The sequence below is a fragment of the Rhipicephalus sanguineus genome, chromosome 3, assembly GCF_013339695.2.
Source record: "Rhipicephalus sanguineus isolate Rsan-2018 chromosome 3, BIME_Rsan_1.4, whole genome shotgun sequence".
NCBI classification, from domain to species: domain Eukaryota; kingdom Metazoa; phylum Arthropoda; class Arachnida; order Ixodida; family Ixodidae; genus Rhipicephalus; species Rhipicephalus sanguineus.
The window spans coordinates 108,406,534-108,423,209 of record NC_051178.1 but is presented as its reverse complement, the minus strand read 5'-3'; the positions used below and the strand labels follow the sequence as shown (position 1 = coordinate 108,423,209).

General features: G+C 49.0%; 1 protein-coding gene across 1 annotated transcript in view; it reads right to left on the bottom strand.

Annotated features, from left to right (window-relative positions):
- The window catches only part of LOC119386915 (insulin-like growth factor 2 mRNA-binding protein 1), a 64,634-nt gene that overhangs the window by 30,334 nt on the left and 17,624 nt on the right, over positions 1-16,676 (bottom strand). The window contains exons 9-11 of the mRNA XM_037654202.1: positions 15,442-15,558; positions 5,082-5,547; positions 4,914-4,997 (exon numbers count right to left, since the gene is read on the bottom strand). Coding sequence (XP_037510130.1) covers positions 4,914-4,997; positions 5,082-5,547; positions 15,442-15,558 — 667 coding nt within the window. The remainder of the gene's footprint in view (positions 1-4,913; positions 4,998-5,081; positions 5,548-15,441; positions 15,559-16,676) is intronic.

Below are 16,676 nucleotides of genomic sequence, written 5' to 3'. Positions count from 1 at the left end.
CAGCAACTTGCTTAACAGGAAGTTCTAGAATACATGGCGTTTAGATTGCTTAGTGGCCACTATGTCCGCAAAGTACCGTATTTACTCAAATCTAACGCGCACCTTTTTTCCGGAAAAACGAGTCCAAAAATCGCATGCGCGTTAGAATCGAGTACCGAAAAAAAAAAAAAAAACTCGGTTATCGTATTGCCATCGACATTTCAAAATGGCCGCCTCCTACGATTTCTGCCATTTTTTCAGTTCGTAAGTTCCTACGTGTGCTGAGGAGATTGTCATCCCGTTCTGCGTTCGCATCGATGGCATGGAAGTGCGGACTCCAAATACTCGACGAGTGTACCACGATGCCGCATTTAAAAGAATAGTTATTACATGTGCAGAGAGACGGACGGAAATCGGGACGCATCGCGGTCGTTCCCGAAACGTGCGTGCGAGACTGGCGCAAACAGAAGCAGATTTTTTACAGCAAAGCTTCACGAAAAGGTTTCAATGGACCAAAGCAGGGCCGGTTTCCCGAAATCGAAGAGCGTTAACAGCGACGAGGACTGATCCATTACGCGACTCGTATCGCCGCCGTAGTGGTGACAGTTTTAGCGGCAAGGCCCGCTTTTTGACTTTGTGTTTTACTTTTTTGAAACTTTAGTTCTTTAAAACCCAAATGCTTGTTCTTCTGAATGTGCGAAGTTTGACTCCTACGGACTTTTTTTGTTCTTTTCTCTCACTAAAAATGGGTGCGCGTTACAATCGATGTATTACTTTTTTTTTTTTTTTTGGTCGCGGAAAACGGGTGCGCGTTACAATCGAGGGCGCGGTAGAATCGAGTAAATACGGTACAAAACAAATGTGTAACAGCGCGGAAATGAGAAAGTTTCAATTAGACTCGTACCTCGTTATGCTAAGACGGGATATAACAAAGTAAATAAAGTTTCTCCCGAAAAGCCCATAGAGGTGCATGCATTTGAAACCACAGTTTAACAAAGTAAAATTGACCTGCCAATGAATATTGCCACACATGCTTATTCCTTTTTGATGTGATTTGCAGTGATGCTACCAAGCACTTCTGATTTGGAGCAGTTTCCGGAGCAGCAAAATTTTCATATTGGAGCACTTTGAAGCAGTAAAAGTTTTCATATTGGAGCACTTTGGAGCAGGTAATTTTGCGTCTGGGGGCAGTCTGGAGCAGCTGATTTCATATTCTGGAGTACATTGGAGAAGCAAGTTGCACTTGCATTCAGACACCTGAATAATTAAGGGGGGACGTGGCTTTGGAAAACAACTTTCTTATAACTTAACAGATGTTGATGAAAATTGGCACAAATATTCAGCATGTCTCCCTGATGCTCCCAAAAAGTTTCAGAGTGATGCCTTCAGAAATTTTTCTTCAATTAAACTTTTGCTTCTTGCATTCCTTTGCACTCCACGCAATGGCTGGAGAGTTTAAAAAAAGGGCTAGAAGGCTAGGTGAATATTTGTTGCATAGCTAAATGCACGCTGAGTGTCGTGACATTCTTGCTTTATTTTTTTGCAAAAATATTCTTGCATTGCGATTCTTTTTTATACCTTCAAATCAGGCACACTCTTGGGGTGTACGAGCAGTCACATCGTAAAATTACAAAGCGTCAAAGTGAGAAAGAAAGAATGTCACGGCATGCACTGTAGTCTAAGAAACATGACAAAAGAAACGGAGCCAAACGGTTACGAAGAAAATGGCTGCACAAACTTGGCAGGCAGGCAAAAAGGCACTTTTGAGAAAATGGCTCTCGAAGTTTCACCTTGCGTCCAGTGATCTAGAATGAACCAGGATCGTAGTTTTTGGTATCCTTAGTGATGCGAGGTGTCTTGAGCATTTGGTGCTTGCTTTGGTGCACTTTTGATGCCTTTTTTTTCCCGTATGGCATCCTTCTCTGCAGCTCTTTGAATGGAGTGCTTTCCAAGCTTTGGGCCAAGTGATGCACAAAACTCTCTCTAAGCATGGAGAGTGCCAGTATTATACTTGCAGACCGCTTCATTGACCGCTGTTTCGGCGGCAATCAGTGAAGCGTATAGCTCTTCTGGTAGAATTGACCAAACTACCAAATGAAAACTCTCGGCCACATTTTGAGTTTTTTCTTTTTGGCAACAGCCGAGCAGCTGAGGGTGGTCAGGTTTTAGTAGACTGGCAGCAATGCAGTGCTGCCAATTTATACGTGTGTGGTGGTGGAGCCTTGCCTTCAGCTCTTGCAGCACGGTACAGTATAGACCGCTTATAACGTAAGTCGCCGGAGTCGCGAATATCCGCACTGTAACCAAAACAACCTTCTTCAAAGGCTGCAGTTGCACAAAACGTGTTGAGCGTGTAGGCTTGCGTGTCCGATAATCGACATATGCGATTTGGGGCGCTTACAACCACTTAAATCTCCGAATGTTCAAAAATTAACCGCCAAAGACCCGCATTGCCAACGAAATGAATACGGGCAAAAAAAGCAAACAAAACAAAGTGCCATCGCGGAAATTCGCCGACTACGTTTCAGGCCACCTCGAGGTATGCGTATTACACAGAAACCATGTCGAATCGCGACCGAAATTTCACGTGCTGAGCAGTACCGATCGTTCGACTTCACGGGCGCGCACGCGGTGTCCAAGACATTGCAATCGAATCCGGAACCACCATTCGAGAGTTGCATGTGCCAACCATGCCCTCGTTTTCATTAACGATATGATTCCCTTCCCTTCAAGTGCAGCCATCGCAAAAAGTTTCGTTGATTCCGCACCAAACCGCAACTTTTATCGCCCGCGACCGCTACCGAAAAGCAACCAACGCTGATTAGGCCTAGCCTACGGTTCAGCATGTTGTCGCGGGAAGTTTGTCCAAGACAACATGAAGATCGGACATCGGAAAGATCGCACTCAAGCACTAACCCAAGAACAGCGCGCGTGATACGAAGTTTGCGTTCGTGGCCGGGAGATCAACGGCGACAAAAGCCCGCCAAGCTTGTTTAAGTCCGCGTACTGGCAGAAAAGGCGAAAGCTCGCGTCATGAAGCCGTAAAACTTTTCAATTTGCGGACGAGGTAGCAAACGCGATATCTGTAGCAACTGTGATAACGACGATGCTTCTCCCGACAGGAATCTTACTTTAAAGCGCACTTGATGAGGACGCGATTGTACGTTCCACGCTGAACGCGCTGCCGGCAAGCGACCGCGGAACCTTGCCGCTGCCAGTGCAAAGGCTACTCCGTTGCCTAGGCAACCACCATCCTTCCCCACTCGGCGAGCCCGCACAGCGCTGCCACGGTCTTTTTCCTCCCTCCGCCCCTCGTTCGTTCACTGTGCGTGCCCTTGCCCTTTGTAAAGACCTCGTCGCTCCCTCCCCAGCGGCGTACCTCCTTTGAGAACCGCACTCGCTACCGCGTTTGTCAGAAATATTTTCCCGCAACCGCATTATAAACGGTATTTCATCTTGGGGGACTGCACAATAAGCGGTATGCGTATACATGCGGTTCTATGGGAGGGTAAACGGGAGTCCAAAAAGACCGCATTATAACCGGTCCTGCATTATATGCGGTTACGTTATAAGTGGTCTGCACTGTACTTGCACCAGCTCAGGCACCCAAGTGGGCAGAATTCAAGGTGCGGCTCTTCATCTCTCGAGGTGACATGATAGAAGGTTGCCATTATGGCCTTTTGCATGTCATCAACGTCAATGTTGTCATAGATAGCCATACCATAATAACTAGTCAGTCTTTTAAATTAATCAGGTCTTGAGTCAGGCCGGCCCATCCTCCAAGTGATTGATCTTTTTTGCTTCTTGATACAGGTGTTGGCAGAACTGTACCCATCCTCTTTTTGACATGATTTATGCAGTCTTCTTTAGCCAATGGAATAAATCTATGTTTTTTCTTCAGAAAGAGTCAGGGAAGTATCACTGTCTCCATCACAAACAATGGATGTGTGTTGGAGGTCGTTCTTTCCAGTGACCTTCTGAATAAAATTAAGGTAGGGGACGTGGCATTCAGTACCAACTTTCTTATTCCTTCGTAAGTTTTGGTGAAAATTGGCACACTTATTGCAAACATTTCTGGGATTAAATATATGAGCAGTTTATTCAATAACGTCAGTTGGTCAGATATAAGTGCAACTCCCTCCTTCACACACGGAGATCGGGCGTAGACAACACGGAGATCGGGCGTAGAAGAGATTGCACTTGCGAGCTAAACCGAGGGCATCATGCGTGAAATGCAGTTTCGGTTTGCGGTTGGGAGAACAGTCGCGGCAACTATCCTGAAATAGTCTCTCAAGCTTGTAAGTCCGCCTGTTGGTGGCAAAGGCGAAAGCTCAATCGCGTCTCAAAGCATTGTTACTTGCGGGGGAATTGAGGTTGCACACGCGATATCTGCGCTCTACGACGGAGCAACTATTTTCTCGATGGAGACAAGTAGCGGTAACGCGCTCTTGATGCGGAAGCAGGCGCCCGTACGTAGCGGAGCACGCATGTCATGCGGCCGGGCAAAGCGCGCATGTCAAGGGGGCAAAGGCTTCTCCGTCGGCCACGCAACCACTCCCCCTCCTCGTACCACGCACCCGCGCCGGGCTGCTGCCTCCCACCGCCATCCCTTTTTTTTTCTCCCCACGCTCCTTGTTCGTTCGTTCCGCGTCCCCTCCTTCTTCGTAAAGCCGTCGCCGCTCTCTCCCCTGCCGGCGCATCTCCGCTGAGAAGCACGCTCGCTCCCTCGCAGCTCTGAGAACGTTCCGGCAGCCGCATTATAACCGGTCTTTCATCTCGGGGGACTGCACAATAAGCGGTATGCGTATACATGGAGTTCTATGGGAGGGTAAACGGGAGTCAGAAAAAACCGCATTATAGCCGGTACTGCACTGTAAGCGGTTACGTTATAAGTGGTCTGAGATGTATAGCAATGCATGCTGGATGTCTCTTACCCTCCACTGGCACTCAGGAGTTCCAACAATCGTGACCTTTCTCTCGTGAGCATCAGCAGGGTCGTCCTTGTTCGGTTGAGCAACCTGAACGTAACAGAGACAGGACAATATTAAAAGGAGACTAGATCACCATCACACATTGGTGATCTATGATAGAGTTCAACCCACCTTGATGGAGGCCCCCGAGAGCATGATCATGTCTCTGATGCTGCTTCCACCCGTGCCGATGATGGCGCCCACGGCAGTGTTTGGGATGTACAGGCAGACCAGCTCCCTCTCCACCCCACCGTGGCTGGGAGACATGTAACCCCCCATGGGACCGTGTACGGCTCCTCCCATGTAGCCCCCTCCAACGGCGGGCGGGTGCGGGTAGGGGCCGCCTCCGCCTCCACCCCGGTAGTGGGGCGGCCGTGCGGGGGGTCCATGCGGGGGCGGGGGTGGTGGGTAGGCCGACATCATGGCCATCGGGTGCAGCCCGGGGAACATGAGGCTCTGTGGCGCCAACGCCGCCAAGTCGCTCTCGTACGACTGGCGCAGCTTGGCGCTCACCAACTGCTCCGCACGGCACACGCCTTCTGGCTTGCCCTTGATGGTGATCACACGCTCCAAATGAAGGGCGCTGCCATCGTGCAGACTGTTGAGACACAAGAAGGGGGGGCACAGTTCAAGACCAGTGGCATCACAGACACAAAGTGCAACAGCCATTAAGAAAGGTAATTCTACCAAGTAGAATCTCAAGGGTACAATAACAAGTGACTTTGGTGATAAAACTTAAAAACATTCTGCAAGGTCTATGACATACATATACAGTCGAATCCCGCTATAACGAATACCGCTACATTGAAATTTCCACCACAATGAATAATTTTCGATTTCCCGTGAGCCGCCCATAGAAAACAATGTGAAAAATGTCTCGTCACAACGAATACTTTTTCTGGGTATTTCCGCTTGAACGAAGTTTTCGCGAGCGCCACCACATAAGGAAAAGGAGCTTGCCTAGGATTGCCGCGAAATTACGCTAGAAACTCGACCATTTCTTGTTGCCAGAGCCGTGCGGCTGCATTGCAAGGCCCGTGTCTTTATCAGAGACGTGCTTTCTGCCACCCCCCGCACATCCCGGTAAATTATTCGCCACTGAGATGCTCGGCGACAGATCGTCCACCCGCCATGATGCTGCCGGCGGGTTTGATGCGCGTGCGGGCCGTGGAAGAATCGTTCAAGAACTCCCGCCATTGTTTTGACGTAGCACTCAAGACAAAACTACTGTTCGTCGTCACAAGCCCTGCGATCGTGAATGGCATCCACGGCGTTTTGAAGCCACACGCGCGGCCGGCGCGTGCACCTAGTCTAAGCGTAACTACATTCTGCTGCAACCGCTGCTAACACAAATGTGGTCGTGTCGACGCGATCATGGGCGACCACAAAAGTACGCGCGCATCCAACGTACGCGCACCGACTCAAAGCAATGCTGCGGTCAAAACTGCGGTAGACGCGATCACAGATAGCAACGACGCAGTTCTGAAGGCATGCGTGCACGGCCAGCACGCACAGATCGAAAACGGAACTACCGTTTGCCACAAGCACTGTGCAGAAAACCGCAGTCGCTATCGTCGCGATCATCGATAGCGAATATGCTGAAGTACGCAGCTAACACACCGGAAGAAAGATTAAAGGCAGTAAAGTCGTAAAACGGCACGAAGTGTTTAGACTTTCCTTTCTCTCTCTTATGACTGTGGTAGCGCGGAGCTTCGGCACTTCGTTTTCAGTTAGCCTCTAGCAAACTTTGGCACGCTCCTCCGCGCCGCTACGCGCTCAGCATGCTTCCAGGGTAGCCTGCATATAGTATTTGCTCGTGTATAACCCACGTGTATAACTCTCGTATTGATGCAAAGCTGCCTTCCTTGCATTACCGTGAAGCCAACTTGCGCCCCGAAATTCACGTATAACCCGCACCCCGAGTTTTGCACTAAATTTTCTGTATATTTTGTGCGTGTTATACGCGAGAAAATACATTCCCAGTTAGCGAGAGTTAAATGCAAAGGACAATGCATACGCTTGCCGGGACCAAAGAACGAGTCATGATCATCAGATCTTCCTAACTTTTGTGGTCTATAGATGAAATTTCGCTGCAACAAATTTCCGTGACAACGAACTTTTTTGCGCGTCCCGTCAAGTTCATTGTAGCGGGATTTGACTGTACAGTGAAATCTCATGAATACGTACCCGACGGGAACGCAACATAACTATGTACTAAACGGTGGTACGCATTAACCAGCAAGTACAAATTTGCATCTCCTGACGTGCACCATTGCTGCCAACAAAGAAATAAATACAATGCCTCAAGTGCCCACCACAACACCTTTTTTCTTTTTGCCAAAGTGCAGAAAAGATTCTGGCTCTCTCACACCACTGTCCGATAGCGCGTAGTGGTGGAGACGCGAAGGAGCGTATCCAAACTATTGCAGGGTCCACGATACGCAGCAGCCTACATAGTGACAAAGTGGACAGTATCGGCTTTCCATAATACATGTGCAGGTGTCTGCATTGCAATCCGCCACTAAGCGAAAACTAACAGTTTCACTGAAACATGGTACAGCCGCGTGGAGCCGACCGTCCCTGGCTTGTTGCGTGCAGCACGTCGCCTACTCGGCTCACACCGTCACTACGGGCAGTTTGCTGTAAGGTACGCGTGTGTTTGCCATGTGAGTGATATTCACACCCACTCCACTCCAGACCATGCACAGATGCAGCAATTTTGCTAGTTGGGTGAACGCAGCAACGACGAGCTTTCTGCAAGCAATATGCACTCCGCATCTCCGCGATGCCCAAGCGGTCCTGGTAGTGGACAAAGGCACATTTGGGTGGCTGCCTAATAAAAAGCGTGCAGTATAGTTACAACAGCGCTACGCTTGCTGTACCGTACGCGCGCGCTTGGCGTTACATGGTCAATGCAGAGAGATTTCTTGGCGCCTGCGATGCTCAACTCAGCAACAGTAAGCCGCTTTCGTTTCTACAAAGCGGCGCGCACTTGAACGTCATCCCGCACAACGAGGCGACAGTGATCAGCAGCCCAGCGCGCTCGGGTTGTCGCCTATCAAAAGTGTGCAGTAGGCTTAAGGGGGGACATGGTGTGTGGAGATATTTTCTGCATCTTTTGACGAAACTTGATGAAAATATGCATGCTTATGTAGTTTTTTTCTGCTGATTCCAAATATGCAAAAAGTTTTCTTGTAGGTCAATTAATTCAGAAGATACACGAAGCTGCCATTCTATTGTTTTCGGAGACAATAGGAAAGAAAGCGCTTATCAAAAACTGATTATTATTGCATAGCTAGATAGTGCAATTAGCAATAAGTGCAACGCTGCAAGCAGATTTCAAATCAAAGCACAATTAGCGATTCTGCAGATGATGAAAGTTCAGTGTCTATGCCATGGCTATGACACACAAATAAATTTAATAACTTTTAAATTTATGTGTGCAGGAAATGGAAATTCTGCTCTCAGCACTTTGTAGTACACAGATTGGGCTTCGGTTAAAAAAAAAATTATTGCTCTAGCTGTTCTAGATCTTGAGATATCACCTCGACAAACTAGTAAAGTGACCAAAAAACACGTTTTGAGAAAACTGAGAAAAACAAAAAAGACTCGTTATATTTACATAACTGCTCTTGAAACAGCTCAGTATGCACCAGGCATATAGTCCTTTTGATTATTAGCCCCTGTGTGGCGCTTTTTCAGTGACCGGTGCAAGTCTTCAGTTGTTTCTCGCTTCTTGGCTGATGCTGCCGTGCGCCGTCGATCTTTTTCAGCCATGCGGCTGCGGCTTTGCCAGCTGGCGTTTAGGCTCAGCTCTTTCATGATATCTTCTGATGCCCTTTCATTGCCTGCGTTGAACTTGAGCACTGCTTCTGCCACAGCTGCCTCCACTGTGAATAGGGAAGCATGTCGCTCCTTTGGTGCCAGGGCCCAGATCATTGAATGCAGGCATTCATTGTTGTTTTGGGTTTTCCCACGCTGGCATCGTTGCAACAGCTTTTTGTCTGACAAGCGCTGATAAATGGGAAGTAAGGCTTGGCAGACATGCGGAGGCAGCTTTCGACGATGTCTGGGAATGGGCTCACCCTTGGCCTTTGCCGCATTTTGTTTGCACCAGGAGTTTGGGCCAGCTGGGCAAAGAGTGTGGTTTGCCACATCATCATTGGACGTGATGTGATGATAGGTGGCCATCACTGCTGTGTGCATAGCATCAACATCACCACTGTGGGTCTTGAGAGCCCACCCATAATAATCGCTCAGCTTGGAGATCAGATCTGTCAAGCGGCCCTTTCCCCCAAGACTTTCAAGGCCAGGGCCTCTGTGCTTGGCAATCAAGTTGCGCAAAGCAGTGCCCATGCGCTTCTGGACATGATTAACGCAGTCCTCTTTTTCCACTGGGATATACCCATTAGAGGTGTGCACGGGCTCCGGGTAGCCCGAAAGCCCGAGCCCGACCCGGCCCGCGGGCCGGGCTCGGGCAGGCCGACGTATTTTCACCTCGGGCACGGGCCGGGCTCGGGCCCGGCGCGAAGCCCGACTCAAGCCCGAAATATAGAGAATGAGCGGGAATTGTTTTCAAGCACGCATACAGCGCCTTTTCCACGACCGCCCTTTACCGCTTTTCCTTTCCATTCGCTACTTTAAACAAATGGGGAGCAGGCAAAGCACTGCCTCTGTTGCACTCCGACAAACAGAAGTAACACCACCTGAGCTAGTGACAGCGCCACGCGACTGTTCGCGTTAGATTTAAGGCCAAATCCCATATGAGTGAAAATGCACGCGACAGCGACGAGCGACCCGACGCAGATCGCCTTCGTGCAAGCTGACACTTGCATGGGCATACCCCATACCCGTGACGGCTTTGGCGAGCGAACTCCATTGTTGCTGGCATGAGGCCGTCTACTTGTATAGCAAAAGTGCCGCGAACAGTCTCTATTAGAGACTGTTCGTATAGTGTGTCGTTTGATCATATTTGATATGCTCAATAAAATGCCAAATTACCGGAAAACGATGTTTTGTTTTCGCACGAACCTTCAAAAAGCCGGGCCGGGCCCGGGATTGTGTTTTCGTACGTCGGGCCGGGCCGGGCGGGCTCGCAGCGCTTTGCCGTCGGGCTCTGGCGGGCCTTCGACAAAGTCAGCGGGCCTTGGCCGGGCTCGGGCTCGGAAATACGGCCCGTGCACAGCTCTAATACCCATACACCTTATCTTCTTGTAGCGCAAGGTAACTGCGGCTGTCCCCGTCGCAAAGCACCGTGGTGTAGCGCAGGTTGTGCCGCTCAAGAGACCTCCTGAAGAGGATGAGGGCAGCCTCAACCTCCAATTCCTCAGCCTTCTTCTCAGTGTTTTTTTGGCACTGGTGATCTTTCTTCCACGCTACATAAGAAGGGTCACCTTCCTTTGGGCCCGACTCGCACCCAGCACAAAAGTTGCTCAAAACAACAAAGTCAAGCACCAGCCCGCTGAACAACTCTATTACGGTGCCGACACCGATATGTGATGAATGACCGCGGGTCATCCATGTCCCATCATATGACACCGCGATGTTCCTGGTGTGGCCTATATTGAGTTCGGCGTAAAGTTCGCGAACCGACCGCGCGCAGTCGCTCGTCAAATTACGTGCAGCGCGATCGGCCGCGGGTGCCAACTCCGTCTTCACGTAGTGCTGCCACGTTTTTGTGTGCAGACCCCGACGGCTGATGCCCATCAACGAGAACACATCATTGAGCGCGGTCTGTCTGTTCCCCGTTGCCTGCATGGCACGCGCGGCCAAAACGTTCACAGTGAGGTTTCATGCGTTCATCACTGCAAACGCGCGGCGAGCTCCACAACGACGCAGTCTCACCACAGGTTGAACACACGATACGCAACTTCACGGCGAGTCCGAATTCCCGGTCGTCTCGGACGATTTGAAGTTCTCCGTTGCATGCCTTGCACTTAGCAAAGGCCAACAACGCGCTGTTCATTGTGTCCAAATCTATAATTGTGAACGTGGTTTTATCAGGCGGGCGAGCTGCGTCGTCGGCACAGTCGCCCACGAATACGCGTTTTCGCTCCGCCGCTGCAGCGGACGACAACTCCGATAGCTTCTTTTCGGCTTTCGCTTGCTCCTCTTCCAAATCGGATCGTTGCCGATAGAGCGTATCCTGACGCACGCGACCGCTGCTCGAAGGGTCGGCGGCTGACGGACCTTGCACAGGCTCCGCGACAGCCGACGCAGACGCTAGGCCTTCTTCCGTGGTAGCATCGACGACTTTGCCATCGGACGCAGAGAGCGTAGAGTCTTGGGGGTTTTGCGGTATCATGGAGCGTCTCGTGAAATTCGCGACTAGCGTCCGTCGCACCTTTTTCGCACCAAACTTGTGCCGCGTGCGGAATTTCCGCTCAGGATTTGACATCGTGAAAGAATTCGTCGCTCGCACAGCTAACACAGAGGCAAAATGGCGTGCGTCCATGCGCGCCTCAAAGCGCGGAGCAGACGATAGCCGTGGGACTCCACACCAATAGGGAGGCAAGCTCAAGTCACGTGCACGAAGTAGCGAATAGGAGGGCGCCATGATGCCTTTTTTTTTGCTGCGCATTTTCTAAGCTGCCAATGGCTGAACCGGGCCCATTCTGGCGGGAATTTGAAGGCGGAAGACTGCTCTCTCAAATGAGAGCAAGATGGCCGCGCTAGCACGCATGGAAGAGCAGGGGCGCGTTGCCGAAAATGGGTGATTTCAGCGTTGATTTCGGCTCAATTTTAGCTAGGACGCGCTCTATAGAAGGTCTTTGCGGCTAAAATACCGATATTATCGGCTTGAAATTCACAGTATAGGTGCACTAGTTGCTGTAGATTTCAAAAACGCAATAAAAAAAAAAACGAGTTTTTTCGCGATTTTTTTCGTCTCCACAACCCGTGTCCCCCTTAAAGCAGCGCTATGCCACACATGTGCCCGAGCAGATGGCTGAAAGTGATAGGGTTGCCCGCGATAAGCCATACTGGCACGTTCGTCGACGGCCACCATCACGCTTTGCTTATCCACAAAGGTGTCACCACAATTGCACAGAAGTTTAGATCACTGATCGACCAATCTCTGCAATTCTAGAAAAGATGGAAGACCTTTGGCGGCATATTTTGGCATCTGCAAGTTTAACGACGCTGCGAACATTTATGACACAAAGTTATTGTGGTACACACTAACCAGTAGGCATAGGATGAACCACTACTGCTTGAGGGGTCAGCGAATGCAATGATCTCTACAAGACTTGTTCGGGGATTCGACGCAATGTTTTAACCGTTCATACACTTACAACGGGTACGTAATAATGAGGTTTGATAGTAGACTACATTATGATTCGGTGTTATATGATATGCTTTCGAATCTATTGCAGGTGAAACGAACGTGCTAACTACCGGCACTTCCTCATGGTTCACAAGTGGAGAGAACCCACTGCAGTCATGGGGCCTCCTATCCACAACCCTTCAACGTCAGTCTCTGCTGCCAAAGTGCTAGTGAGCATGGTAGTTGCGACGAATCCCCAACCGAGTCTCATAGAGCCCAATGCATTCACTGACCACTTAAGCCGTAGTGCTTCATCCTATGCCTACCGGTTAGTGCGTACCCTGCGTACCGCGAAACATTTTGTGCCATAAAATTTTACAGCGCCGCTGAACTTCTCGACGCCACAATGTGCCGCCAAAGGTTTACAGTCTTTTCGAGAAGTGTGGAGATTGGTCGATCACCAATTCTGACTTCCGCACGGTTGCGGTGACTCCTTTCCAGGTAAGCATCGGGTGAGGCGGTGGCCACCGACGAACGCGCCAGCATGACTTATCGCCAACGACCTTATCACAATAAGTATCTTCAGATATCTGCTCGGGCATGTGTGCGGCGCAGCACTACTTTAACCCTTTGAGGGTTTTCGCCGTACATGTACGGCAGACGCTTCCTGCTACCAAAGGGTTTTCATTGTACATGTACGGCATAGCGTTTATTTTTAAAACGCGCGCCTTTTTCGATCTTTTCTCTTGATTGGCCTGTGCTGCCACACTTCGGGAATACGAGGAATTTTTTTTTTATGCGCAGATGTCTCTCCGCTGTATTTTTTTTGCTTCCCAAAACGGCGTGCTGGCTATCACTTGCCCATCCGAGAGCGTTCACGGTGCAGTTGGTTTAAAGTACGCACCTTTTCCCATCATTTCTCTTGCTTTGCATGTGCTGCCATGCTTCGGGAATACATGGACTTTTTCATGCACCGATCTCTCTCCGTTGTTGCTTCTTTTATGCTTCGCAAAACGGCGCACCGGCTATCGCTTGCGCAACCAAGCGCACCCGCGGAGTGGTTGGTTTCAAACGCACGCCTTCTTCGATCATTTCTCTTGTTTGGAATGTGCTGCCACACTTCGGGAATACGTGGAATTTTTTTAATGCGCCGATGTCTCTCAGTCTTTTTTTTTGCTTTCCAAAGCAGTGCGCTGGCTTTCAGTTACGCATCACAACGCGTGCACGCGGTCCAGCTGGTTTCGGTTTCGTCCTTTGGGTGGTTTTTGCTTCTTGCACCCACAAAGCTGATGGCTGTTTGGTTTCTAATCTCTCAAAGGGTGACCGCTTGTTACTCAATTGTTTATTGCTCCCCGGGGCGCGATTACATCTGTTTCCGTGCGGCGATAAATTATACAAACGACGCCGCCGTGATTGCATTTCCTGTTTTGGGGTCTCGAAAAAACTAACTACATCTTGTTGGCAATAAGACGAAGGATTACTGTAGCTTTTTCACTCGTTTTGTTTTCCGGACAGACGCACAACCATAGAGCTTTCTTCCGTGCGCTCACTGACGTAGTTCGCTTACACTATGGAAGCACGCGCCGGTTGCTCTGCTGCCGGTGACTCGAGCAGCGATTCTTCCGATGCAGACTATTCCCCAAGTGCTGAATCGGAATCTGATTCATTGGATTTCAGTTCGTCAGACGAGGATTTTTTGACGAGTTCAGACTCTGACGACTTCAAGGAGCGACATCTTAAAAGTGTGCGCGGCGAGCCATACTTCAAAGACTATCACACGCTGAAAAGATTTAGTGTTAGAATACGAAGATTTTTCACCGGAAAAGTACTCTGGTGCGCTTATTTTTGTATGTCTGTGAGCTATGTTTAATACAATGCACAATTTTTATTTATATAAAACTGTTTTAAGATTTTTTTTAGAATTTTGCTTGATTTTACTACGAATAAACCATGGGTATGTAACCACGAAAAGGATTTTTTTGTAACGTTAAGGTCAAGAAAAACATTTTAGACAATTTTTTTCTTAAATAGTCTGAAGAATTTATTTCCGCAATAAAAATATTACACATTTCTGGACTGGATTTCGCGAAAAATTCTACCCTCAAAGGGTTAAGCCTACTGCACGCTTTTCATAGGAGACAACCTGAACGTGCTCCGCCGCCGATCGCTGCCGCCTCGTTGTGCGGGGCTGTGCTCAAGCGCACACCGCTTTGTAGAAACAAAAGCAGCTAGATGTTGCGGAGTTGAGCGTTGCTGGTCGCAGGCGACGAGAAACCTCTTTGCAATGACGTTATCATGTAAACGCATGTGTACGGTACAGCAAGCGTAGTGCTGTTGTAACCATACTGCACACTTTTACTGGGCGACCACCCAAACACGCTTCTGTCCGCTGCCAGGAAGTTTGTCATTGCCGCGTTAACCAAACAAGCTACTCGCCACATCTGTGCACGGTCTGGAGCAAAGTGACTATGAAGAACACTCCTACGACAAATGCGCGCGTGCAGTACAGCAAGCGGCAAAGCAGTGGCGGTGTGAGCCGAGAAGGCAACGTGCTGCATGCAACTAGCCAGGAGACATCAGCTCCACGCAGCTGTACCACGTTTCACTGGAACTGTCAGTTTTTGTTTAGTAGCAGATCGTGGTACAGATGCACACACATATATCGCGGAAAGCCGACACTGTCCGCTGTCTCTATGTTGGTCACTGCGTATACCGGACCCTGTAATAGTTCCGAAGAGCTCCTTAGCATCGCCACCGCGCGTTATCGGCACTATCGGACGGTCGTGCGAGAGTACCACAATCTTTTCTCCACTTTGGCAAAAAGAAAGAAAAGGCTTTGGAATGGGTACTTTAGGCAATATTTGCTGTGGCACTGTATTTATTTCTTTGCTGGCAGCGATGGCGTACGTGAGGAGATGCAAATTTTTACTTGGTGGTTAATGCGTACTACCGTTTAGTGCGTAGTTATGCGGCGTTCCCGGCAGGTACGCACTAACGAGGTTCCACTGTAGTAGGAGGGATATACAATCTGCTGATGGCCTGTTCGGTCCAGCGTGCTCTAAGTATACAGAGTATATAGGCTCAGGTGATCTTTGCAATATCCTTATAATAACCATCTGTCCTTGCTCATCATAGGAAGCAAAGGCGGCTTGACCTTTGGGCCAGCCACCTAAGTGCCAGCAGGGTGCAAACATGCAAATGCTTTCACGGTTCCCGCCACACACCCACCTGGACACGGTGATCTTCGTGTCCGTCTGCTCCATGATGCGTTTGATGGTGTTGCCGCTCTTGCCAATAATGCGCCCAATCAGGTTGTTGTGGGCCAAAATCTTCAGGGGAACATCCCTGCACAAAACAGAAGATGCACAGTCAACGTAGTCAACACACAATGCAAGTTGGGACTCAAAGCCAGGCTGAAGCCACTACAGGGCGAGTGGACGATCAGCAAGGTCCAGCAACAGCCCCCAGTAGATAGGCTGAAATATGCTGGTTAGCTCTACTGGCTAATGATATGAAGCACTGAGATGCATGGACATGTCGAAGGGCACATGCCTTGCCCTGATGTAAGAATGATGTACTACTGATAAACTCCTTTTTCCTGTACTTATGAATATACAATTTGATAAGCTAAGCCAGTACCACGGAGGAAGAAATATTTAGGAGGCGAAACTCCCGTTAGAACGGGTGCAGGCGGGCGTCCAGATAACGTCACGAAAAATACAAAAATAACATGCGCCGACGGAGGCACTTCAATTGGCGGCGCCTTGCAGCGCAAAGCCGCAAGTGCCAAAAAAGAAAAAGAAGCGCTACTAGTCGAGCGCGGCCGGGCGAGCATGCCCGCGCATCTTTTCTTTAGCAGCTTTCGTGAGCAGACATCAGCAGCGTTTGCTTCAGCGGGCACGCAAATTTCTTTTTTTTTTTGTGGATGGCCTTCACAGTAACATTTCTTTTTATGTAGCGGCCGTGGCTGTAATAACGCTGCTGCGCACAGTATGTTCTTCAGCATTGGCTAGCCTAAGATGGGACGCATATGTTCAACATTGATGAGTGAAATCCCAGCTCGAAATTGACTCAACGGTGAATGTTCAACACACAACTTCTGTTCAAATGGGTTTATAACATCCATTTTTGTTGCACTGCACGCAGTTCTGATTCAATATTACTGTGATATGCTGATTTACTTTGTAACTCTCTCAGTTTAGAAAAGATCTTGCTCCCCAATGAGCACATGAAGTATTTCGTATTTTTAAAACTACACATTATACTAGAAAAATAATTGCATATTTGAAATCAGCACACAAATGTACATAAACTCGGGGAGTTTCATCAATATCGATCAAGATATCAAAAATTATTTTTAAGAGCAGTGTATGTTTCTTAAGGGGGGAGGCTACCTTGGAAGGGCAACTTTTTTGTTTGTTGAGATATCCTATTGAAATTTTCAGGGTAGGCTAATAGCAAAG